Source organism: Vidua macroura, chromosome 7 (assembly GCF_024509145.1).
Source record: "Vidua macroura isolate BioBank_ID:100142 chromosome 7, ASM2450914v1, whole genome shotgun sequence".
Lineage (NCBI taxonomy): Eukaryota > Metazoa > Chordata > Aves > Passeriformes > Viduidae > Vidua > Vidua macroura.
The window spans coordinates 2804753-2830747 of record NC_071577.1 but is presented as its reverse complement, the minus strand read 5'-3'; the positions used below and the strand labels follow the sequence as shown (position 1 = coordinate 2830747).

Genomic DNA, 25995 nt, shown 5'->3' with positions numbered 1-25995 from the left:
TTAAATTACATAATGTCAGTGTGCCATTGAAAATAAGATACTTATTGTCAGCAGAGGAATGAAATATTTTACTGATACCATAAATGAATCAAAACTACATCCATTTTCCCTTTGAACAATCAATACTCTGCAGTTGTGCCACAAAGTGTCTCCTGGGGATTTGATACAGAAAACAGAGGAGAGAAGAACACAGCAGGGCTTGATGCTCTGAGCACATGGGATTTGGCAGCATCATCACCACTTTAAACACACAGCTCCCATCTCTGGGCTGAACTGCACACAGCCATTTCTGCACACTCTGCAGCTGTACTCCAGGAGCTTTTACAGCCTTGTACCAACTGCAATGGCAGCGAATGCTGTGTGCCTTTCAGAGAGGGAAAAACCTTTAAAAACAGTATTTCAAAACAAAAAGTGTCTGTTTTAAAGGAGGCAGGGCTGCAGTCTTTCAGCACTGAAGGCACTCAAATAATGAACTTGGGCACTATCTTCCAACACACCTGGTTCAAGGGCTGATGCAGCAAACTAAGAAGCAGTGAGATATACTTCTCATTTAAAGTGAAACATGAAACTAAGAATGAAACACAATATTATCTTTTCAGAAACACTCAAATATTTCCAAACATTTAATGGTGGGAACATGGGAAATTCTGGTCCATTGGTATTAAAGGAATCTCCAGCACCTGAGCTCCCAGGTCATACAACTCCTACTAAAGAGGATTTTAAAGACACCAAACCTCACTTATTTTTTTTTTTTCCCAAATAAGGGCCAATGGATTAGCTGGGATTACATGACATGAATGCTGAAATAAAATGCAGAGTTGTTTTTCTTAGGGAAAGGGAAAGGCTTGGGCAAGACAGGGTGTTTTCCCCAAATAATTTGTACTGCTCATGCCTCAGCCTAAGTCACAAAATTGCTGCATTACAAGCAGTTGATGGAAAGACTTTTTCCTGTGGTCGGGGTCCATTTGATTAGGTGTTGGTGGTCTAGAGCCAGATGATCAGCTCTAATTATTAAATTGAAAAATCAAATGGATGAGGAGGATGCTCCAGCTTCATATTTACCTGCAGGAGCTCACTCCGACTTCATGGAATTGTTTTGGCTGGAAGGGACCTTGAGGACCACCTGATACCAGTCCCCTGCAGGGACTTTTGGGAAGCTGTTTGCTCTGTTTACGTCACAAAAAATTGTCAAATCCACAAGTTTTTCCATCAGCAGCAACTGGGAATCTGCAGTTTCCTAAGGACAGACAAGACTGACAGCTCCTGGATCAGCAAAATCAAAACTCAGTGCTTGTCCTCCTGGGGCAAGTGAAGGCCCCACCTCCCACCATCTTAATCTTCACACGAATTACCTAAATCTGCAAGGTTTACGATGGACTAGTGTGGCTGGAATGTGTGCTGGATCACTTGGCAGGGAAGAGGATGGAGCAGGAGACGTGTTCCCCATATTGAATACTGTTACACTACATTAGAAATAAAAATAAAGTGCAAATCTGCACAAAACTAGAAAGCAATGAAGACTGACATTTCCACCATCAGAAGGCCTTTTCAATTCTAAAGGAATATTTGTGGAGAACAAGCCTCAGCCTGTTTTTGGAGCCTAGTGTTAAGACAGACTCTATTCATGGGGAGAACAGCTAAAGGGAAGCTGGATTAAAAGAAATGCACCAGTAACATCAGACAACCACACTGGTTTTCTACAGGCACAGTTTATACTGGGAGCCAGCTCACATGGCCCAGACCCCTTGGAAAAGCTTGGCTCCCAGATTGCTGAACACAGGAGCTGCTGTGCTTAATCCAACCCCACCTCACCCAGGCCAACACCCTGCCCTGGGCATCCAGCGATGCCTCAAGTGATGGTGAAAGTTCATGGGATTATAAACCAGCACATGGCACCAAGCTTGCAGATCCCCAGTTGTGGAGGAAAAGTTTAAATCCATTCCCTTTAATCCAGTTATGGTTTGGTCATATTTAGACCAGCCTACTGCACACAATAAATCCACCCTATATACAGGAATAAAGCCCCCAAACACTAATATACTTGCATTTGACCTTGCTGAATCCCTTTATTTTTACTTTCTCCTCACTACAAAACCACTGCAAGTTACCACAAGCTGCCTGTGAGCTGGTCCAAACCAGATTTAATAAACAGATAAGGCATCCTGCAGGCTGAGAGGTAATTCCCAAAGTCTGCTCCAAGTCACAAGTCGGGGTTTTCCTTTCGTGTGGTTTATTCCCCAGAGTCTCCCAAAGCTGATGGGTGTTACAAACCAGAGGGAAGGAAGGCTCTGTACCTCTGCTTGGATACTCGTGACTGATCCTGCAATTCCGTTCTCGGTGCTGATGTTGTTGGAGCTGTTGTTCGGAGAGCTGGGACCAGATCCAGGAGCGCTGTTGCATGCAGAGTCTGAAAAACACATCCACAACCAACTTTTAACATTAGAAACCATCTCTGTGATGGTATTTAGACAGATAACTACCCCTCAAGTTTTGTTTTGATCGAAAGCAGCCCTCCTCCTCCTCCTCCCCTTCTTCCCCCTAAATCTTCCCAGGGTTCTTAAAATAGCAACGAACACTTTCAAATGGTTTATCCAAGTACCTACTCAGCATATTTAAGTCTTCTCCCCATAGGGATTTCTCTTAGAGTGCATTAGTAACTTGAAATTTGATTGAAAGATAATAAAAGGCATGGAAGGTTTGAAGAGGTCAGACTGGAGGATGTCGGAGCTGTTCTGCTTCATTTTTCTGGAAGTGCCTCTCTCACCCTCTTTCCCTCTAACCCTAAAGACACCTCCTTGCATCAGACCTCCCTCAGAAGGTCTCTCACCTGCTGTATGGCACAGCTGCCAGTGTTCCTCCTTTTATTTGGGAAGGTTAATAACATTCAAACCTTTTTGTTTGAACTTTCCTCGTCCCCAACCATTTGCAGGAGGAGAATCTCCCAGCAGCTGCAGTGGCTGAGGCTGCAGCAGGTTCCTCATTGCTCCAGGAGGAATAAAAGCTAATTTCTACCAGGGCCTGGAGGGACAGGACTGGGGGAAGGTCTTCCCACTGCCACAGGGCAGGCTTAGAGGGAATTGTAGGAAGGAATTCTTCTCTCTGAGGGTGATAAAGCCCTGGCACAGGGTGGCCAGAGAAACTGTGGCTGCCCCTTCCCTGGAAGTGCTCAAAAACAGGTTGGAGCAACCTGGTCAAGTGGAAGGTGTCCCACTAGAACCTCCTGTGCTCTTCAGGGATTACACATTAATTTCTATTCCTCAAAGTGGGACTGTTTTTAAAACTTGTTTTCCATTTAAAAGTCCCCTCTTACCACAACTCAGATACTTTTCTAACAGGCTCCAGGCTGGCTTCCTGAAACGTGCCCATGCCAGTGAGAAATGGGAGCTTCTACTGCCATTTCTGAAGTCATTGCATGGAAAAATGGTCAGCCAGCAGAGGCTGATTTATCCCAGGAGCCATGTGCCATATAGCATTGTGTGAGTGAAGGAAATTGGATTTTCAGGTCTGAAAGGCTGCCAGAACTCATGGAAAATGCTCTCAGGCACAGGTTGGGATTTTTGGGGTGTCCTGTGCAGGCCTAGGGTTGGACTGGATTATCCTTGTGGGTGCCTTCTGACTCAGGATATTTTATGATTCCACAACTTTTAGCTCTTGAAATCCTCCTTCCCCTTTGCAAACAGAGAGGCTCTGACACAGAGAAGTGCTGAGGCACCCCAGGGTCTCCCAACCCCGTGCCCCTGTCTAAAGGGAGCTCACTTTGAGTTTGATGGAGTGATGATCGCGTGCCTCAGAGCAAGACAAGCCTGGCAAAGCCGTCACTGGGTGGTACTTACACAGAGACATCCCTAGATGGTGCTAAGAATTAACTTTATGGTAATCTCATCAATCTGATCCCACTTGCAAACTTTGGTCCTGGAAGGACAGGACTTTTCAACAAGAAACTGTCAGTTGAGTAGTCAAAAAAAAGTTTTATATAGCTGTATGTATAAAACTCCTGGGTCAAGAACCTTTTCTTATTTTCCATCCTAACTGACACAGCTCCAGGTGTGTCCCTGGTCAAAGGGAGCAGAGATGGCAGCTGCCCCTCATGAAGGAGCTGCGGATAGGGACGAGGCCTGACCTCTGCCTCCCCCAGGCTGGACAACTCCAGTGCCCTCAGCTTGGTTCCACCACTGCTGAAGCACACGAAGGAGACAGGAAGACATTTTGTGAAGGAGAAGGGGGTGAAGGATGGAGGAACTGTCACTTACCCGCCGTACCTGTGACATCCAGCGGGCGCTTCTTGAGCGCCGTCACCACGGGCCCGTCCTTCCTGCGCAGGAGAGGGCTGCTCCTCCTCTCAGCCACCTTCTGCTTTAGTCTGGAGCGCAGCTTCAGGTTGGGCTCAGAGGCTGGCCAGGAAAAGGAAGCAGTGTTAGGAGTGTCTCAGCAGTGTTTTACTCAGCCTGCAGTTGAGCTGAGCTGAGCTATGTTGAGTTGAGCTGAGTTGAGCTGGCTGCAGCCGAGCATTTGCAGGAAGCTAAATTAAATTAAGTCATTTGCTAACAAATATTTAGAACACAGATTTTTAGTATAACAAACAGGTCCCAGCCCATGCAAAGTCTGAATTCAACTACAACGACGACAGGCGTTTGTTTGAATTAAAAATGTCACGGTCATCCTGCGAAGTCTTCTCCGAACAAAGACACAGACTCGGGATTAGTGCAAAGTTTCCCACCTCTGCCCAGACCAGCGGCAAACCCAGCTGATGGGATCCAGCAGAGGAATGGCTGAGCCAGCTGAGATGCTGTTGTTGGTTATCTCTGATGTGCTGCTGGAATGGGCAGCTCCACACCCTCGGAGTCATCCGACCCCAGGGTGAGCTGGCTGAGGGAGGGACGTCAGGGCATGGGAAAAGAAAACACCAAACTCAAGCCCCACAGGCAAATCAGGTGATTTTCTCCCTGCTGGTTCCTTGTGTCGGCTGGAGCCAGTGTCAACTCAAGGGAAAGGGCATGAGAGCATAGCCAAGGGAAGCCACTGCGAGGGAGGAGGGGGTTTGTTTGTTTGGGAAGCAGCTTGGGGTTACATCATCACAGCCCCACAGTTCAGCCCTATCTAACAGCACATCAGACACCTGGGAAGTTCCAGACTTCCCAGGGCAGGTGTGGATGCGTTTCCTGTGACCACAGCCTTGTGTACACCAGGCTTTTGAGAGACTCCCTCCAAAACACAAATCCTGGGATCCCAAAAAGCCAAGGCAGAGCTCCTGGGAAGTCTCAGTGGCCCTGGGGCCAGGACAGCCAGTGACAGCGCACGCGTTACCGAATCTCCATCAGGGTCACGAAGCTTTAATTCAAGACTCCTCCTGCAAGATGATTTCCTCTGGGAGCTTTCTGATCTCCTGAGGCCTGAGTGAAACACCTGCTGTAGGGTTTGAGGGCTCCTGACGGAGCTGAGTGAACCAGCCCCATCCTTCCCCTTCCTCAACAACTCCACTGCTTAATCCCTTCAAACCAGCAATTCCTGTGCTCACTCCATTACCAACCAACACACTCCAGGGCCTGTGATCTACATTTCTTTAGGAGAATTAAAGCAGGGTTTACAAACTGATTTGAATTAACTCAGTCTGGCTGCAGCTATGTTTCCCTTGACCACCAGGTCACTTCAAAGATCAAGCCTGTCCACGTTAATTGCAGGGCTCGAAAAATCATAAGGCTGATGAATTCAAGATCAAATGCTTGAAATTAAGCCATCAACACAGCACTTTGATGGAATTTTGAGGGGGAAGAAAAATTTAAAAAATAAAAGAAAGAGCTTTTTTGTGAATGTTTTGGACAGAAAAACACCAGCAAGAGATAAAGGGAGCACAAAAAAAAAGTGCTTCCTCAAGATGATACTTCAAATGCTGAATGAAGTGCATTAGCAAGGGGGGAATTATCTTAGAGAGAGAATTTGCATATAAAATGGCAGAGGACTGAATGCAAATCTGCTCCCAGGGCAATATTAAAGACTGGACCAGTTCAAACACAAGCTCAGGCTCCAAGCAGCAACTATTCAGAGTTCTCTTCTAAACAGAAGTTGACATCATTTTAAAAGCAGTGTTTGGGTACACACCTCATCCCACATCCTTACATTCCCAGCTTTAATTTGTCCCAATTTCTGAGCATTAATAGCTGCCTGGATCCCACACTCATGGCTAGAATGAGATGATCTCTAAGGTCCCCTCCAACAAAACCATTCTGGGATTCTGTGGAAGCGGAAGATGCCACAGCTGGATGCTGATATGTCCATTTTAAAACAAGGAAATCTAAGCCCATGTCACACCTGTTGGAAGGATCTGTCCTCTGACAAAGGAAAACATGGCAATAAAAACTGTATTTCAGCCGAAATTTTATTGCTGGTGTTCAGATGAGGGATGGTTTCTGTTGGGAACACACAATTAATTAGGTGGCTTTTAAATACAGAGAAGGAATCGGTTTGAAACATCTTGAAAGTGGGCAGGGAAACAAAAGATTTGGGGTCACAGGTTACCTAACAGACCCCATATTAAAAGCCACAATTAAAAGCTCCTTCCATATAACAAAGAGGTGAACAAAAATAGAAAATGACAGCATTAAAAGAGAAAATACCTCCAGTGTAAGTGATTGCCAAAGCAACGTATTGGAATTTGCCAGATTAAACTATTTTAAGGCAAAATCACTCTGTGTTTTCCCCTTCTGCTAGGGGATCGGGTTTTGAAACACCAAAAGGTCTATTTAAAGCCCTGCTCTGATTTTGTTGTTTATCCCTCTGATATAATCCCAAATCTAACATGGCATCAGGACCTCAGAGAGCATAATCCCTACATGGATTTAATTGGGTGCTCCAGAGGCCAAAGTAGGTGAATTAAAATTCAGCACAGGCAGCACAGCACAGCCTCAGACTCTCAGAATTTACATAAAACCTATTTTATAGTAAAATAATTTAGGTTTGTTCACATGGTTTTTAAAACTATTATATAATAAAAATATTTTAAAGGTGAAGAGAGATATCTTTCACAGGTATAAAACAGGAATTTAAACAACACAGAAACATCAATACCTGACAGTCAGTGTAGGTTCAATGCTGCCTCAGGAGCACCAATTCCACTGGAAATCTCCCCAGATTCACCCTGCCAGGCAATATGCCCAAACAAAGCCTTCCTAACTGGAGTACATTTAAAAACTGGAGACTAAATTACCAAACCTAAGTTAAAAAATTACTGCTCCTCTGCATCTCCAGGTGAAGTATTTAAAACAAATGCTATAAAATTAGAAAAAATCCCGTTCAGCAAACAAATGAAGCCCATGCCCAAATCTGAGTCAGCTCCCACTAAGCCAGTGGGATTTCTTAAGCACTGACATACTTAATTTGGCCTATAATAAGGATTTATACAAAGAATATTTTGTTTTCCTGCAAGTAAATTAATAATGAGAACATAAGCCAAAAGCTTCCCTAGTTTTCACAGGCTGCAAACAAAGCTACCCCTCTTATACATCACTGTGTGCAGCAGGACACATGTAATCCAATTCTTCCAACATTTATGTCATTCCCATTGTTTTTTTTCCTAGAATTGCAGCCCCTAAGCTGCTGAACTAATCAGACATTAAGTCTGTGGAAGTCAAAACCTCACCAAGTCCTGGGCAGAGTTTGCCCTGTACCCACTGCTTGTCTACATTTCAGGAATAAAAGCAAACAGTGCAGCATGAAACCCCTGCTCCCAGTCCTTGAACATCTTCATTTCAGTAGCTGGGGACTGGAAAGGGACATTTATTATTATTATTATTATTATTATTATTATTATTATTATTATTATTATTGTTGTTGTTGTTGTTGTTGTTGTTGTTGTTTTTTCAGATGAAGATTTACTAGTCAGGCAAAAGCCAACAGAATTATCTGGTCTTCCTTCTAACATCCATGAGAAAACTCCATGAGGAGAGGGAGCTTAAGCTGAAGGAGGGAATGGGTTAGATGGGATATTGGGAAGAAATCCTCCCTGTGAGGGTGGGCAGGCCCTGGCACAGGGTGCCCAGAGCAGCTGTGGCTGCCCTGGATCCCGGGAAGTGCCCAAGGCCAGGTTGGACAGGGCTTGGAGCAGCCCAGGACAGCAGAAGGTGTCCCTGCCCATGGCAAGGGTAAAATGGGACATACTTTGAGGTTCCCTCCAACCCAGTCCTGGAATTCTATGAACAGTGCAGGCCCCTGGCAGCCCCGGGGAAGCAGAGATGGAGCTGGGAGGACCAAGGAGGAGGAGGGTGGGTTCCCTGAGTGACTGGGATCCCCCAGAGGTGACACTAAACCACAAGATTTTGTTTGGTCTCCTCTTAGAAGAGATTTCTCTTCTGGTGCACCACTCACAAGAAGTGTCTTCATGATCTTCAGAATTGTTTAGGCTGGACAAGACTTCTGAGATGACCTCGTCCAGCCATCAATCCACCATCACCACAAACCATGTCCCCCAGTGCCACATCCCATTTTTTGAACACTTCCAGGGATGGTGACTCCACCACTGCCCTGGGCAGCCTGTGCCAGTGCCTGACCACCATGTCAGGGAAGAAATCTTCCCCGATATCCAAGCTAAGTGTTATTTTTGGATCAGACAGACTGACATCCTTCACTTGGAGCAGGACAGGGTATTTCCAGCAGGGATTTCTCCAGGGGTCAGGGCCTCCTCTCAGTGCATGGGTTTGTGGGAAGCCGGGTATCCATGCTGGCTGGAAGGACAACGTGGGTGGGGAGGCAGAGATGCTCTTGAACTGGAGTGACACTCCATGCCACGCAGAGCTCCAAGATTTCCTCTGGATTATACTCCCACATTACACCAGGGTTTCTCACTAGTCTATTTTCCCCCAAACAACCTTTTGTCCTAAAACAAACCACTCCAAACACTCCAATAATCAGAACCAGTTCAGAGGGACATTACGCTTTCCTTGACAAATACGGCATTATAATTGTTGACAAATCCTTTCATTTCCCCTTTTACTTCTTTCTAAATGCAACAAGTTCACACCAATTTCACCTGTTTAGCTGCAAATAATATCCAAACAACTCCAGTTTTCTGCAACACCAACATCATGGGATGCTGGATGCTTTCTGCTCTCAGGCTCCTCTTTTTTGCATGAAAAAGACGGAGTCACAGAATCATTTAGGTTGGAAAAACCCTCTAAGATCATCGAGTCCAAGAGAAAAAGCATATTGAGAAGTGAAATAATTCCCTTTAAATCTTCATGATGGTGGTGGTGTCAGCTTTCTAAGTAACAGCATGTTCTAATTCATCCACTGCTCAAATTTCAGAAAGCAGGGAATGCCATCAACAACCTCGTTCCTGGGGAGAAAACGAGGACAGGATTCCTTGGAAATGCAAAACTGAAAAGCTCTGCTAAAACCCACTTCAGCAGCTCCAAAGAAAGGTGTTGACAAACAGCTCTTGGGGTTATCAAAACAGGCTGTCCCCATCCCAGAGTCTAAAATCACTCCATAAGGATTCTCCAGAGATTCTCCTTAGAGGATCCCAGTGCAGCACATAACAAATGTTATTAAGTTTGGGAGACACCAACCTTGATCTGGGAGCAGAAGAGGTCACTTAGAATTTCCCCTCTCAAAAGCTGCCAATAAAGCTCTGACATTAAATCCCACACAGAACAAAGTAAACTCCCCAAAAGGGGAAATAAAAATTCTTGTGCTAATCCAGGTATTTAACAGCAAAGGCAGGAGCAGCACCAACCAAACCGATCTTAGATCAGTGAAAAAAAGGAAGAGTCCCAAAGGGCTTGGAGAGAGGGAGCAGAGTGAAATCAATCCACCAGCCAGGCTAAGAACAGGATTCAAGCAATTAGTAACTGCACCAGGAAAACAATTTCATGCTGAAACCAAACAGCCAAGAAACTGGAGCACAATTTAGGAAAACAAATCAGAGAGGGCTGGATTTCAGGGCATGGGAAGCATCGGGAGCACGATGCAGGAGCTGACTGTTCCCCCTGCTGAAGGCTTTCAAGCACTCTAAAGGCATCACTCCTGCACATCCTCCCTCTCCCATAACCTGTGACCATGAGGATGCTAGAAATAAGAGTAAAGACACAGAGTACTGCTAAAATGTAGGGAAATGGCAAATTTGATGGAATAATGAAATTGTTTGGGTTGGAGGGACCTTAAAGCTCACCTTGTTCCAACCCCCCTGCCATGGGCAGGGACACCTTCCTCTATCCCAGGGTGCTCCAAGCCCTGTTCAACCTGGTCTGGAACACTTCCAGGGATGGGGAATATTTATTCTTCCCAAAAATGTCTCAACCTGCAGGACACACTCCCAGCTCTGCAGACTGGGAGAAATGATAATTCCAACTGCCTTCCCACCACCCCCTAAGCCGCCCTCTCTCCAGCAACGGTGCTGGTTGGATTCCAGCCCTGGTAATCAGAGCTGTATTGTGATGGGTTCTGTTATTTGAGCTGCAAATATTTAATCAAATTTAATAAAATTGGACTACACGATATGGCGGTTTTAAATTACCAACACAAAGCCAGAGCGTTGCCTGGTGCCAAAAATCTGAAAAGCTCACCCGTAATAAAGAACTTTATTTAGGATGGGCTCCAGCCTTCCCTGCCTTTTGTTTACACCAGACTGTTCAGGAGCCTTTCTTCTCCAAGCAACTTAACATTCTTGGCACTGGGAATTCTGCAGGATATTGCTGCGCCAGAGCCTGATGTGCTGTTGCGTTGAAAGGAAAATAAAAGAAAACAATGAAAAAAAAAAATTCTCTCCTGAACCTTACAAAAGTGAGCTCGTTTGTATCCCAGACCAGTGCCCAGGAGATTAATGCTGGTGCCCAAAAAGAACAAGCGCCAGCATTCTGGCAAACCAAGATCAGCAGAACATCCTCCTGCCGGAAAACAACAATGGGTTTGGTGGCTTTCACTCTTTAATAATGTGATTAGCTCCATTTATCATCCTTAATTCCCCCTGTCTGACAGCAGGAGTTCATCCAGCAGGAGCTTTGGTGAGATCCCAGTTTGGGAAGTGGCATAGGGTGAGATGTGCAGATGTCTTCCTTCTCCTGCAGGAATTCCCTTCCAGGACACTGGGAGCAAGAAGGGCAACTGCTGCTCAAAGCCAATCTGACAAGGTGCCCTGAGGTGACGAGCCAGGCAGGTCTGGGAGCATGTCAAAGCCCATTTTTACTGTGGTAATGCTAACAGGGTAGGAACGGATCACCTGGCATCACAAGGCATAGGAAAGAGCTAAAAATCTCTTGGAATCAGGCTGCCCAGAGGCCCTAAGTGATAGGTTTGGTACCAAGCGATGCTTCCCTGTGTGGAAATGCTGTGAATCCCCAGGGCAGCCTGGAAGCTCTTCCATTTCCCAGGAGCAGAGAGGAGAGGATGCCCTGTCCTTCAGCAAATACAGTTTTCTAAGCTTGGCTTTTGGAGTCCTCCAGGAAGGGCACAGTCAAAAGTACCATCCCCAAAGCCACAGGGGCACCTTTCCCAGGGAAAACCCTCATGTTGGAGCCAATTTTTGACTGGGTTCCTGTGCAGCTGAAGTGCTTGTTACTCATCAAGCAACCAACCCAAGGGGGACCAGAGACAACTGCACAGATGGGAATCCATCCATAGTGGGGTAGGTGTTATGGTTCCTAGTGAGAAATTCCCAAAAGGGGAAAATTTCATCACTGAAAGGCTGATCAGGCATTGGAACAGGCTGTCCAGGACAGTGGTGGAGTCACCATCACTGGGAGTGTTTAAAAGACCTGTGGATGTGGCACTTGGGGCCATGGGTTAGAGGCAGCCTTGGCAGTTGAAGACTGGATGATCTTTGAGGGCTTTTCCGACCTTAATGATTGTGTGATCTTTCCAGAGAAGCTTTTTTTGCTGTCCTGAAGTGATTCCCAGCACGGCCAGTGAGCAGAACTGCTCCCTGAGCGAGGCTGTGCCCTCACAGCTGAGCCGTTCCCCGAAGGCAGCAGCCCCAAGCTGGCCGGGTTTGGGAGCCCAGGCTGTGCTGGCTCAGGCATGTGCTACAGATCTGAGGAGCACAGCCAAGCCAAACAACCTGGTTTACATAATACAGGCTTGAGGAATAACTGACCTGCTCAGCCACCATGCAGGGAGAAGCCAGACTGAAAGAGAACTGTCTAGGTGTGAACCAAACCCTCGCAGGAAGCCCTGGTGCTCGCCCTGGCACAAACCTCCTTATTTACCTCAGGTACAAACTCGTACATAAAATGCAAATCTCCCAAGAAATGAACTTTTTCTCAGTGCTTTTCTCGCTCAGCAAAACATACTTGGGCTGGAGACACGCAGATCTCTGTGAGAGCTTTGGGTTTGGGAAAACGTCTCCCAAAGTTCGATACACGGCTCTGCTGCCTCCTGCACTCCTCAAACACCCTGGAGCAGCTCCAGGCTCCCTGGAACACTGGGAGTACAGTGACAGGTGAAGGGGGAGCAGATGGGAGAGGGGGCTTGGGAAACAAAGCACGGCCTGGAATCCAGCTTTTTGGCAGCATCCCTTCTTTTTCAGGAAAATCAGATCAGAGGAATGAGCGTGATGGCAGAGATGGCTGGCAGCGTGGCGAGGGAAGGGCAGCCCTACCTGTTTTTCTGAGTGGGAAGTCGTCTTTGGAATCGTACATCCCCAGGACTGGGTGGTTGTAGGTGCCGGAGACGCCGCTTTGGGGTGGGGAGCTCTGGTCCAGAGAGCTGTGCTGGGTCTTCCTGCACAGAAGGAAAGAGAAGGAGAAGGGACAAGCTTTATACCGGTGACACGCAGAGGGGACGGGCGCAGCGCCTGCCACCTCAGGGAGTGGGAAATGGGGCAAAGGCAAAGGCTCTGGCTTTCTCCTTCTGGGCATTCCTACAAAAAACCCAACTAAAACCCAATATACAGGAAGGTAGTTAACTTAGTTTTCAGTGTAAGACTCCACCTTGGCTCAGCTCATGCAGGTATTTAACCACGAGGACAAATTCTAAGACTGTAACCTGGGCCAGGTTTTGCTACATCATGCTCCTGAATCTCAGCACAGGTGAGATCTCACTTCAGCACAAGTGAACCATTTCCCTCCCCAAAATAAACCCCGGGCTTAGCAGACAGAGTCCAAGGCTGAAGCATTGCACCTGGCCAGCAGCAGCCATGCCACACAGGTGGCCCCCTGCCTTTCCTCCTGCCTGTCCTCCCGTCCCAGGAGCTCAGCAGAGACGGGGCCAAAGCACTCAGCACCTTCCCAGCTGAACTTCCCCGAGATAATTTATGGCTTTGTTTGAGCAGGCTGCTGGAAGTAAATTACAGTCTGTTTGCTGAGGATATTAAATAATGAATGAGTTTTCTCAGCCTCCTACCAGTTTGTTGGCTGCATCTTTCCTGCTTAATGACTTGTGCCCAGCTCTGCTGTTTCTCAGGAGCTCCACCAGCCTGGGAGAAGGCTCCAGCCAGCAGAGCAGCTCCATCAGCAGAATGACTGATTTAGCCATGCAGGTGACACTCACTGGGCTCTCACAGCTTCACTTTAAATAAACAGAATTTAAGCCCCGTATTTCTTATAAATACTCATGGATTTGGGACAACGGAAAACAAGCGTTTTGGAAAAAAACAAAAGTGACTATTTGAGATTTTGTACTGCCTAAAAACCAAGCTGAAAATATTCTCCTACAAAAGGTTCTTCAAGGAACCAAAACGAGCCATTCCCAGCTGAGAATTGCACAAATTCACACCAGTTTCTCGAGCAGTACTAATCCCTTGAGTGCAAGTTCAACTCAAAAGTTGGCTGCTCAGATCCAGAGCATCAATTCCACTGCAAGTTAAAGCCTTCAAAAAATAAGGAGCTAATGAAATACTAGGAAAATACATTGAATTTTCTACATTATTACAAAAAAAAAAAAAAAAAAAACCTTCCGCAAATTTTATTTGAACATCAACATTTTCTACTCCCACAGACCTTCTAGTGGTAATGGGAGGTGTCCCTGCCCATGGCAGGGGGTGGAATGGGATGGGCTTTAGGGACCCTTCAGCCCAAACCATTCTGGGATTCTATGGAAGTATGAATGACTGTGGTTTCTGAACCCTCCTTCTTCATTATCCAGATTTCTCTGTACATAAAGAAAAATTATTTCTGGGGCTCTTGCAGGGCTGTGTTTCCCACACCCACCCTATGCTGTGCCACATCCCCATCCCTGAATGCCCCCACACACACTTCAATCTTCACCTGCAATCAAAACAGAGACAAACTGAAAAAAAAAATCCCTCCTGGGAAGTGACGTGGCTTTTTTCTGCCGGGATCTGCTCATTCCATGGGAAGGCAGCACACAGAGGTGTTTCACTCCCAGGAACCCTGGCTGCTGTGATCTGAGAGCCCTGAGCCCCATCAAGTCACACAATGACAGTTCTGGCTCTCTATGAGCAACAGACTTTTTTTTTTTCCCTCTTTTTTTTTTTTTTTTTTTTTTTTTTTTTTTTTTTTTTTTTTTTTTTTTTTTTTTGGTAATCATGACCTAAGTAGCACAATTGAGTACATTTAAGCTATTTTCATCCCTTTGTCAGGCAATATGCAGGAATTCAAAGGGCCTGTTTAGATGTGTTCCAGGGCTGCTGAATGACAGATATTGAGCTCTGCAAACAGGAATACATTCCCTGGCTCCAGGACTGGGGTCTGACGCTGCTTCCAGCAGCATGCACTGGTCTGCATGCCCCTTCAGGAATGTCAGAGCTCTGGGAGGAGAAGAAATTGGACACTGCATGGAGCTTGCAGACATTCCTGAAAGCACATCCCTTCATTCAAGGCATCTTCCATTCCCTGAGCTCCTTCAAACACCCACATGCACAGACAGAAAGGTTGGAGAGAGGATCTTGGAAGTCTTTTCCAGCCTTAATGATTTCATTATTTGATATTTCATCCTTCAATCATGTTCAGCAAGGTGCACTGAACATACATTCAGACATGTGTACCTGTGCTGGAATGTTTTGTGTTCACAGGCCTGGATGTTAGGATCATTCAATGTGTGATTCAATGTGTAATTTAAAATATAATTGTACCTCTCTACGTCCTCACCGTGCAAAAACACCCAGTTAAACTCCCTTCCATGGCTGCTAGCACACGGAGTGGCTGCTTCCCAAGCACTGCTGACAGCTTCCCAGGGCAATCACGGAGAGCAGAAATTCCTGGGAGCTGAGCTGCCCAGTGTGTTCAGAATCCAGGAGAGGGACAGTCTGACAGTGCAGTTCCAAAGAACCTCCCAGAGTGGTTTGGGCTGGAAAGGACGTCAAAGACCACCTTGTTCACCCCTTTCCACCATCCCAGGTTGCTCCAAGCCCTGTCCAACCTAGCCTTGAGCATTTCCAGGGCTGGGACATCATCCTAGAGGTCTTTTCCAGCTCTAATACCTCTGTAATTCCATGCCAGCAGAACATTTTTCCTGTCACAGCCACTGACGTCAGACCATCATGGTGCTCAATACCCTTAGGAGCCTTTTTTTTCCCCCAAGCAATGCTTTCCATTTTGTTTTTTTTTTTTAAAAAGGAATTCACAAACCTTAGTAAGACCAAGGGAAGTGCTTAAAAGCAGGCGTGTTGCTTCGAGAGGCTCTCCCAGCATCTGTTACCACTTAATTGCCTCACATGCTCACAGTGAGAGCGTGGAGTGGATCTCCTGCAAGCCCCGCTCGCGTGTGCTCAACCCAGCCACCACCCAACTGCATCACAGCACAGCTATGCAGGGACAGGAAAGTCTCCAGAGCTCAGCTGGTAACCTATGAGATGCCATATAAATAAATACTAATATAGCAGGAATTTAAAGGTTGATTCTCCTTTTGAGGAAAAAAAAATATTAAAAAATAGAATGGAAAGGAAAAAATCCTCAACTTCTGCCTGAACAAGTGAAGGGTGCATTTAAAAAGTCCTGTGCTGCTGCCATCTGCACTCCTTGAGGGCTCAGCAGGACAATTCAGCACTGAGAAAGAGCTGTGAGGCCCCAAGGCTTTGTCCATCTTGGGTCACAATCCAGAATAACAATCCTCACCCCACCACAAAACAGATGGAAAATGAGGGGATGGCAGAACCTGAAATCTTTGTGCAATGGTTTGTGTGTTCTCTGCCTGCTGGCACCCCTGGAGCATGACAGGGAAGGGGTGTTAGGATGCCTAAGTGCCACAACAAACCCAAATCACTCAGAAAGTTCTCAGCATCAGCTGAGGGAACATCCTGAAACCCCAAACACAATGTGGCTAAAAACCTGCAGCAGCCAAGGCCTTGCATCACAGAGAATCCCAGGATGGTTTGGATGGGAAGGGATTTAAAGCTCATCTCATTCCACCCCCTGCCATGGCAGGGACACCTTCCCCTATCCCAGGTTGCTCCAAGCCCTGTCCAGTCTGGCCTTGGACTCTTCCAAGGATCCAGGGGCAGCCACAGCTTCTCCGGGCACCCTGAATTCTAACTGACCTCGCACCACTCCTGCATTAACTGTTAGTTTAACCATCCCTTTAAGAAATGGAGGCTCAGAGTCTTCAACCACCTTTAATGAAATCCCCAAGTCTCAGATTAGATTTTCAGAGATGTATTATAGCTGCTCAATCTCACTTTGCCTCCAATAACATCTGAATTCTTCTGCCAACTCCACTTCAGCATTTCTGTCCTGGCTCAGAGCTGGGATAGCTTTCCAATTTCATTGCAGCTCAGTGTCTGGAATTTGGAAGCATCTTCTGGCTATGACCTCATCCTCCCTGTACACACGTTCATTTCTTAAGACTAAAAACACTGTCAGTGCTTCAGCTTGAACATTAATTTCATGGCAAAATGAAATGACTTTTGTAACTCAAAATTTCATGAATTTTGAGGTCACTAAAGCCAACATCCAAAGCACTTCGGCTTTTTATTTAATAAAGACAGCGACAAAATCATAGCAGTGGAAACTTCCAAGTCACGTGAAATTTCTAAGTGTCTTTAGTACAATGAAAAAGTTGATTTCTGAAATTGAAACTGGAGACCAGCAGTTGAATATTTTCAGTTGAAAATGGAGATGTTGGGGCAGTTGTGATTGAAAGTGTAGACTGGACCCACTAGATGGTTCCAGTAAGAGCCAAGTAAGCATAACTTCCAAGTTTGAGAGATTAAGAAGAACAGTAAGCCTTAAAAGCTTTAAAATGCAAAGCTCAACTATCCTGAGCTGCAGGAATTCACTGAATCATAGAATATCCTGAGTTGGAAGGGACTCACAAGGATCATCAAATTCCAGCTCCTGAACATAAAAAAACTATTGCTCATTTGACTAAAGTTTAAGTTTTATAACACCAGGTGGGATCAAATCCTGAGTGAAAAAGCTTGAGCACTGATAAAAGCTGATCTCTGACTGTAGAACTTGTGAGTTTGAATAATTGTGGATTCCAGATGACACGAAGACCTCTCTCTACACACAGAGCACTCTGACACCATCACAGCAGACACAAAACCCACTCACACTGGAGCCCTCCGGAAAACGCGTTTTGGGAATGCCCAGGGATCCTGTCACTGCTCTGGCTCATCCCACAAGCACATCAGGTCTGCTCCCTCAGGGAACTGGGGACAAAGGTGGCACTGGCTGAGCCCTGCAGAAAGCCCAGCACCACTTACCCGTACCAGAAGCGAGGGTCGCTGGATATGCAGTGGTTGAGATTCCGGTGGGCCAGAGCCTTCTTCTTGTTTAACACGAATTCCTGCAATTTCATCTTCACTTCTGTGCTTGCCACTGCACCTGCGATTGAAAAAAAAAATAAATTAAAAGAGGTTATTAAATCAATTCACACGCTTGAAGGAATTTTAAATTTCTAAAATAGATCCCAAATCAAATCTTTCATTTCCAGTCCAAAAAAAAAGGACTTTGCTTTCAAAGAGAGAAGAACAAAGTGCCTCCAGTAAGGAGCTCTCCCTTTTTATCCCTTTAGCTTGGCATAGGTTCACAAGTTATGTTTGAAAACACAGATGAAATTGGGTTTATTTCACCAGAAGAGGATGTTACACTTGCATAGAAGCACACTCAGAATAAAGCACTTGTCTGGAGTATCCCAGCTCTCTTTGAACCAAAGTCATTTAAGAAAAGGGGTCTTGTGCACCCTCAAGTTGTAAAATGTCACATCTAAAAAAGGGGAATGAGCCCAGTGGCTCATGTGTAGGTTTTGTCTTGAAAGCTCCTGTAAACAGGGACCTCTTTGTTCCCAAGTCTCTGTGCCGACCACGGCCGACGTAACATTTCGCTTCATTTACAAGCGCGCGGATCTCTCGCTTCAGATAGAAAACCTAACATTTAAAAAAAATTAAAGAAAGGGAGTCAGTCATTCTGCAGAGCTAAAATGTCAAGTGTGTAATGCCTAATCATGATTTCCTGCACAATGGAGAGCAGGGCTGTTCCCCTGCCATGATGGATCCCAGTGATCATCGGGTTGACAGCCCAGACTCCCAGGCAGGGCTCCATCAAGGCAGCCCAAGTTTGGCAAGGGGACACGTGGAAAATGATGGTTCATCCACACCGTGGCGTAAGGCAGGAGCTCCAATGGAAAATATCTGGGCTGAGAGGAAAGGAAAAGGCCAGGGAAGCTGCCGGCTCTGCTGGGAACAAGAAGTAAAAGATCACCCTGCCGTGTTCTTGTGTCCTGTGCCCTGCTCGATGACGAGGTAACGTCTGACATGCTGGGAGAACAATTCCTGCTCTCTCCAAGAGCAGGGAGCTGCAGTGTTCCCACAAGGCACTGCCTAGAGCTGTAAACTGGTTCAAACATCAAAGCAAAAAAAATCCCTTTTTTTGGAGCCCTGTATTTCTCACCATCTCCACAAACACAGGTTTGGTGGAAAGTTCAAGCAAAGAGCTGGAGATAAATTCCTGAGTAGCAGAAGGGGTGACAAATCCATGCTTGAAAGCCTTGTTCCTCCAAAATCGTCATCTTAATCCATTAGCATCCTTAGAACACTCAAACCTGGCTGTGTTCTGTCAGGCTGGCATAAACCCCTTACTTAGAAGACTTGAAGTTCAATATTTTTGGAGTGTAAGGTTTACCTCCTTTACTGGAAGCTGAAAGATATCATAGAACCTCAGAGAGCTTTGGGTTGGCAGGGAGAAACCCTAAGGATCATCTAATTTCAACTCTGCCATGGGCAGGGACACCTTCCACTAGCCCAGGCTGCTCCAAGCCCCAGTGTCCAACCTGGCCTTGGACACTCCCAGGGATCCAGGGGCAGCCACAGCTGCTCTGGGCACCCTGTGCCAGGGCCTCAGCACCCTCACAGGGAACAATTCCTGCCCAATATCCCATCCAGCCCTGCCCTCTGGCAGTGGGAAGCCATTCCCTGTGTCCTGTCCCTCCATCCCTTGTCCCCAGTCCCTCTCCAGCTCTCCTGGAGCCCCTTTAGGCCCTGCAAGGGGCTCTGAGCTCTCCCTGGAGGCTTCTCTTCTCCAGGTGAGCACCCTCAGCTCTGCCAGCCTGGCTCCAGAGCAGAGGTGTTAACAAGTAAGGAGAACAAACTCCACCTCTCTCACACTCTCTTCATATTTCAGATCAGGACAATTTTAGCTTCTCTTTGCCAAATTTTGTGATGTGAGAAAAATAACTTAAGTATCCTTAAGCACTGAGGTGCGATAATGATTCTACACCACAGCACTTCTTAAATAAAAAATAACTTAAAAATAAAACTGTAGCTATGGGAACAGGATCTTCAACTTAACATCCCCAAATTCTGTGTTTTTTTCCTCTACACCTCCTTTGTTTCACCCAAAAGACGCTTTGCTTCCATTTTCCAGAGATTCAGGCATTTTAATTTCTTTTCAGATTACTTTAATGACTATGGCCAGGTATTGGTTCTAAGGAGAGGCCCAGCAAAACATGGATCAAACATCAACAGCTGATGGGAGCAGCAGGGGGAAGTGCAAATGCTTAGGGATTCTGAACCTCTGGTCTTTCTAGCCCTTAAAAGATCTCCCAGACTCCAGTTTTTTCCTTACTGAAAAAGTTCTTGGAGCTTTATCTTATTCCTAGTTCTCAGCCAGCATCCCATCTTCCTTCCACCACTTTTCCCATCTGAAACCAGACCTGAGGAGTTGATGGCACAACTTGGCGAGGTATTTCGAGGTATTTTTCCTCCCATTCACTTGCAGAAAAAGCCCGAACAAGCAGCCCAGAGTGTCTCTGATAAGGGACATTGTGAGGCCACAATGATCTCCTCAAGTGCATAATGACACAGAGTGGGGAAGGCATCCACAAGCTGTAACCTCCTGAAAAAAATCCCCTCATGAATGGAAATGCTTCAAAAAGGGGAGAGCTGTGAACTCAGCTATGTCTTAAAAAGAGTGAAATTCAGAGCAGCAGAAAGAGAAAAGGAGTGCAGCATGCATCTGGTGTATTTTATGGGCTTAATATTCTGCCTCCATTAGGAATGCTGCCAAAAATACTTCAAAAAATGTTAAATCAAGGGAAGAGAGAATACGCTTCCTTTTGAAAAATGCTAAAATGGCATTTAGTGAGACAAAAATTAAGATAAAGCGGAGAAACGCATTTCTCTCTTCCCCTCAATTCCCACAAGCTCCCTGTGCCCTCAAGGAGGTTTCTCCAGCTTTCTGAGGCTCCTTCACGGCTCCCATCTGCCTGTCACCACCCAAAGCAGTGGTGCTTTGGCCACTTACTCTCTTTCCCTTTCTCTTTGTTTTTCAGCTGCTGCAGTTTCTGCTCTCGGTGCTGCTTCTCCAGCTCCTGCTCCTGTCGGTGCTGCTCCAGCTTCCTCTGGTGCTCCAACAGCTCCTGCTGATGCTTCATGGCCAGCATCTCCTGCTGCTGCTGCGGAGAAGGGAAGGGAAAAGGAGTAAATTAAGACCAGCAGCCTTCCCAGAGCCAAAACAGAGGCTGCAGTCAGGTGACAACAGTGCTTCATTCATGGCAAGAAGGACAAGCACGGGCCTCCTTTGATCTCCATCACCTGATTTTAAATAAAACCCCACTAAGGCACCCTCAATATTATTTGTTGCACAGAGAAATTGTAGAAATTGTGGCTGCCCCATCCTTGGAAGTGTTCCAGGCCAGGCTGGATGGGGCTTGGAGCAACCTGGGGTAGTGGAAGGTGTCCCTGCCCATGGCAGGGGTGGAACAAGATGGAATTTAATGTCCCATCTAACTCAAACAACACAGAGATTCCGTGATTAATTATCAAAAAAAATTGCTCCAACAGATAAAAGAAATAATTCCCCGAACAATTTCCACCAGGATGGATTTTCCCTGGCCCTCTCCACTCACCCACACTCATGGGAATAATCAGGAGACGTGATGTCTAATGAAGGTAATTATTTGCAAAGCTTCCATCAGATGCGACATTCAAGGCTGGAAGCACTAAAGGCTCCTGCCCCAGTGCAAGTCCCGCCCTGGGCTCCCCAAGTCCCAGCAGCTGGGAGGTGTCAGTGTCCCCAGCCAAGCTCCTGAGAAACGTGGGGTGCATCCCCAGCGCAGAGCACCCTGCTTGGGTGCAGAGGGGATTCCCACGGGGCTGGGGGCGGCAGTTTGATGCGCTCATGCTGAAATAGAGATTTTTGGAGTTTACCTAAATTAACAAAATGAATTAAGCATGTATATTTTAGCTTGTAGAGTTTAACCTTTTACTTAAGAAACCTCTGCCTGGTACAAAGGGCATAAGAAAATGCAAAATCCTGAAGCTTCTTGCATAAAGAACAATACCAGAGGAGGCAAAGAACCCAGATAAAGAAGCTCCTCTCTCTCCAAGCCTATCAAGACTGACAGACATTCTCAGATAAGCGCCAAAGGACCGAAAGCGCACGCGCAGAGAGGAAAAGTTCAAAAGTTCAGCCATGAGGAAGACCACAATCTTCAGCCTCAGGACCACCAAGAGAGCCCCGTACAACCACCACAGCAAACCACGCGTGCTCAGAAGGGCGTGGACTTACTTAGCATGAGAGGCGAGGACAGGCGGGGCCAGGGGTTGAATATGCATGAAAAAGTTGTGCAGTGTATTGCATATGGAACATTTTTGGGAATAAAGGTGTGGGTCAGACTGAGGCTCGGGGCACAAGTTTTGGAGAGCGATCTCACTTGTGCCGGGCGCTGACACACATACCCACTTCATAACTACCCCAGGGTGTGGAGTCTATTTATTTATTCCGTGTATCGCTTCAGTGTGAGGGGACGCTCCGTGTGCCGCGAGGCTCTGGAAAAGCAGGTGTACATCCCAGCAGCCTGGAGAGGAGCAAAGGGATCTCTGTGGGGCTAAAAACCGCTTTTTCTTGAAAAAGCAGGGCCGAAACGATGACTTCCCACCTTCCAGTTTGATCTGCAACCCTGCCCAGCAAGGCGCAGGCCGGGCCGAGAGCGTGGGCCGCTCCTGGGCCTCCCGCAAAGGCCCGGAATGCCGCGGCCCTCTGGAGCCTCCAGAGCCCTCCGGAGCGCGCGCCCACCCCGCACTCTTTACGTTGGCAGCTTATAAACCAAGGGATTGATCGGAGCTGGCAGCCTCCAGCCTCAACGGCCCGGCCTCTCCAGGGCTGCGCTTAATGGGGGCCTGTGCTCGGATACCACCCACCGCTCCCGCAGAACCCCCGAGGCGGAGAGGGTCGGGAGCACGGAACTGTGGAATGGTTTGGGTTGGAAGGGACCCTAAAGATCACCCCGTTCCAAACCCCTGCTGTGGGCAGGCTCCAAGCCATGGCTTTTAAGACAGGGAATCTGCTCTCTCCAAGAACATCTCAATCCATCCTTCTCCAAACCCTGACAGCTCCCGCGTACACAAGACTCCCACCCCAAAGGTTTTTCCTCTCCTGGAGCACATTTTCCTTTTAATCCCTTTAGCTGAGATTCTTGGGGTGCCCTGTGCAGGGCCAGGAGTGGGACTTCATGATCCTTGTGAGCCCCTTCCAGCTCTGGATATTCTATACTCCTCTGATTAATTTGTGGCATTGCACATTTGCACCGCCCAATGCTTCAGCCATCGATGCACAATAAATACAAATAAAATCACACTATTCTATATAAAGATGGGAAAAAAAAAAACAATCTAAGAGTTATTTACAATCTGCCTGGCTATCTGCTGGAAACTCTCCACGGAGGAATCCCTGCTGCTGCCTGTTCCAAGCAGGCAGGCTGTTGTAAAACACCAGCAATCCAGTTATTTTGCAGTGACTGCACCTCTGCTTCCCCTCCTAATTCTATTGAATTATATGTAAACAACCAAAAATCCACACTGAAAAAAAAAAAAAAAACAAAACTAGAAAAGCAGGAAAAAAATAGAGGAAACCAGCTATTTTTGTTTTCTAATTAAGCAGCAGCTTCTACTAACACGTCTCCATTTGGGGAAAGAGTCTCTTTCCCAACTTCCAACAAGTCCACCACATGGTGGGCTTTGAGAACCTCGCCATGGAAAGTATGCAAATGAACAATATTTAATGCACAATATGGTAAAACAGGTTTTGTTATTTTTATGGAATCAGGAGCCTTTTCTCTCCATCTGCAGTCTCCTAGGCTCTGCGGGCTCTGCTTCCTGCAATGGTTTACATACATTAGGCTGCTTTAGAAGGAGCTGTGCTTTCATTGACATCTGGAGTGAAATGAGAATGAAAAGCCCAATTTGTCGCTGGATGGTTTAGGGAAGTTTCATTAGGGATGTATTGTCTCTGCTCATTTTGACCCCAGTTTTCACAAAGCCTATTCTTAATATAGTTTTTCAAATGGTTTCAAAGTTGGGAAAAAAAAATTTAAAAAGAATAATGAAGCCACGTCTCTGACTGTGCCCATGAAGAATGAAAAGATATCACTGTTGGTGTCTGCTGTAGCCTGGGAACACAAAAAAAGAAAAAAACCTATTCGGGTGTCTTCTCTGGGTTATTTCTCCACACTTAACAGGAATGTTAAGGGAAGACAAAAATTTAGGCTGGAGATCAGGAAATAGTTCTACCCCCAGAGGGTGCTGGGCACTGCCCAGGCTCCCCAGGGAATGGGCACAGCCCCAGGCTGCCAGAGCTCCAGGAGCGTTTGGACAATGCTCTCAGGGATGTACAGGCTGGGATTGTTGGGGTGTCAGGAAAAACATCAGTTTCTGGTTCATTTAAAGCAATCGAGGCAAATTTGAGCAGGCACTGCCCACTCAGACCCTGTGTGCTCACCACACACAGCTGGGGCAGGGGGTTTATTCCCCAGCTGTATTTCCCAAACACTGAAATTTCATTACAAAGTGATTCACCGAGGGAAATCCCAGGATCTGAGACTAGCTCAGCCCCAAGTCTGAGGAGCACTGTGTGACAGACACACACACGCTGCATTAGGGAGCTCAGAACATCTGAATTAGGTGCTCTTGCCAAAATCAATATTTGTAAATATTCATAACTATGGGGATTCCTGCATATGTTTAATGTCACTGCTCCCACTATTTCTGAAAACTGCACAAATGTTCAACTGTACCTGCAGTTAGTGTTGCTGGTGCTCCTTTAGCATAAATTAATATTAATAAAGGTAACAGGGAGGATGCAGAGCATTTCCAGGTATTTATCAACTGTCAGCCTACCGTGAGGACTCAGCAATCCAGAGGATTTTGCTACCACATTCCTCAATTGTCTTCAGTGCTCCAGCTTGTCTGCCTGGGAAGGGGACTGACACCTTATCAATAGGGAAACTGTCACAGAGAGACCTTTCTTTAAGGAAAATGCAGCAAAAATGGTTCTCTTTAGTCTTTGCAGTGCCCTCCCAGGAAGCGTGGAGTGCTGACACCAAGATCCCATTTCTCAGAGAGAACCAGGATGGATTTCATGGAGACACACTGCATTAGGACTTCCACAACCACTCCTCCAGCTGCCAAACAAGATGTCAAGCAAAGAGATCCTTCCTGCCCCCCCGACTCAGACTGGCTCCTGGGTGTTTATAAGAGATATTTTGAATAGCAGCAATTAGTGGAAGGGAGAGCAAAATAATTGTGGAGATAAGCACAAGCCTGGGTGAACAGAAGTTGGAATGCTTCTGGCTGATAGATATTCCCTGGCATGCAAAGTTGCTGTGCCCAGCTCCCAGTTGCATTTCAATCCACACCTGAGATCAGCTCCAGCATGGGGGGATATCAGGGAAAGGTTCTTCTACCACCTGTCCTGGCTAAATTCTACAGTTTTGGGGGTTTAAATCAGGTATTCAAAATGATCTTTGGGCTCAGGCTCTGTAAAAATAAAGTCAAGTCATAGGTGAGGATGAAGAAAAACTCTCCAAGAAAGTACACCTCAAATCACCCCCTGAAAAATCCTTGGCTATGGGTGTGAGCAAAGCACAGGCGCTGGGATTTCTGGGAGATAGATGGATTTCTGGGAGATAGATGGATTTCTGGGAGATGGATAGACAGATAGATAGATAGATAGATAGATAGATAGATAGATAGATAGATGGATGGATGGATTTCTGGGAGACAGATCTCTGGCAGCACTGCTCTGTTGGGTTGTTTCACAGTGATCCCAATGCTGGCTGGACTCTGTGCTTCATGTTCCCCCCATCCTGTTTACTGAAGTCTCAGGCTGTGCTCCAGTTTCAGGATGTGCTCTCCTGGCTCCGTGGCAGCGTGTTTGGGATATCTCCTGGAGCACCGGGGAGAATAAATCAGCTGTGCTGGGAGAGGGGGAGGGGGGAACATTGTGGCTTCCAGTAACAGCCAAGACACAAAGATCTGGTGTCGGAGTCCAGAGCATCCCTTTGGCTGCTCCAGATGCCTCGAGACCCTGGCAGGGGGCTCAGGGACCTTGGCAAGAAGTCCAAAACACCTGTGGCTTCCGTTTTAGCCCATGGGAGAGGCTGCCAACCTTATATGAGGAATTACAAGCCAAAAGGGATCGAGTAGTGTAATAGAGGAATTGACACAGGGTGAAAAAAAAGTAGAATTTTGGGGTTTTTTAGAATGTAATTCAGGGGTACAAGATGGAGGAATCTGGGCGTGCCCTAGCCTTTTCTTCCTTCTTCTTGTCCTCCATGTCTCGGTGTGATGGTGACACTTTTCTATTGGTCTAGGATAGGGACACACTGTCCAACACA

General features: G+C 46.5%; 1 protein-coding gene across 8 annotated transcripts in view; it reads right to left on the bottom strand.

Moving 5' to 3' along the window:
* Positions 1-25995, bottom strand: part of HDAC4 (histone deacetylase 4) — a 174675-nt gene that overhangs the window by 47528 nt on the left and 101152 nt on the right. For 4 of the 8 annotated variants that reach the window (XM_053982146.1, XM_053982152.1, XM_053982148.1 and 1 more), the window contains 5 exons: positions 20625-20775; positions 17588-17708; positions 12584-12705; positions 4251-4391; positions 2295-2407 (listed from right to left, as the gene is read on the bottom strand). In XM_053982146.1, coding sequence (XP_053838121.1) covers positions 2295-2407; positions 4251-4391; positions 12584-12705; positions 17588-17708; positions 20625-20775 — 648 coding nt within the window. The remainder of the gene's footprint in view (positions 1-2294; positions 2408-4250; positions 4392-12583; positions 12706-17587; positions 17709-20624; positions 20776-25995) is intronic. The other 4 variants (XM_053982150.1, XM_053982153.1, XM_053982149.1 and 1 more) reach the window with 3 other exon arrangements.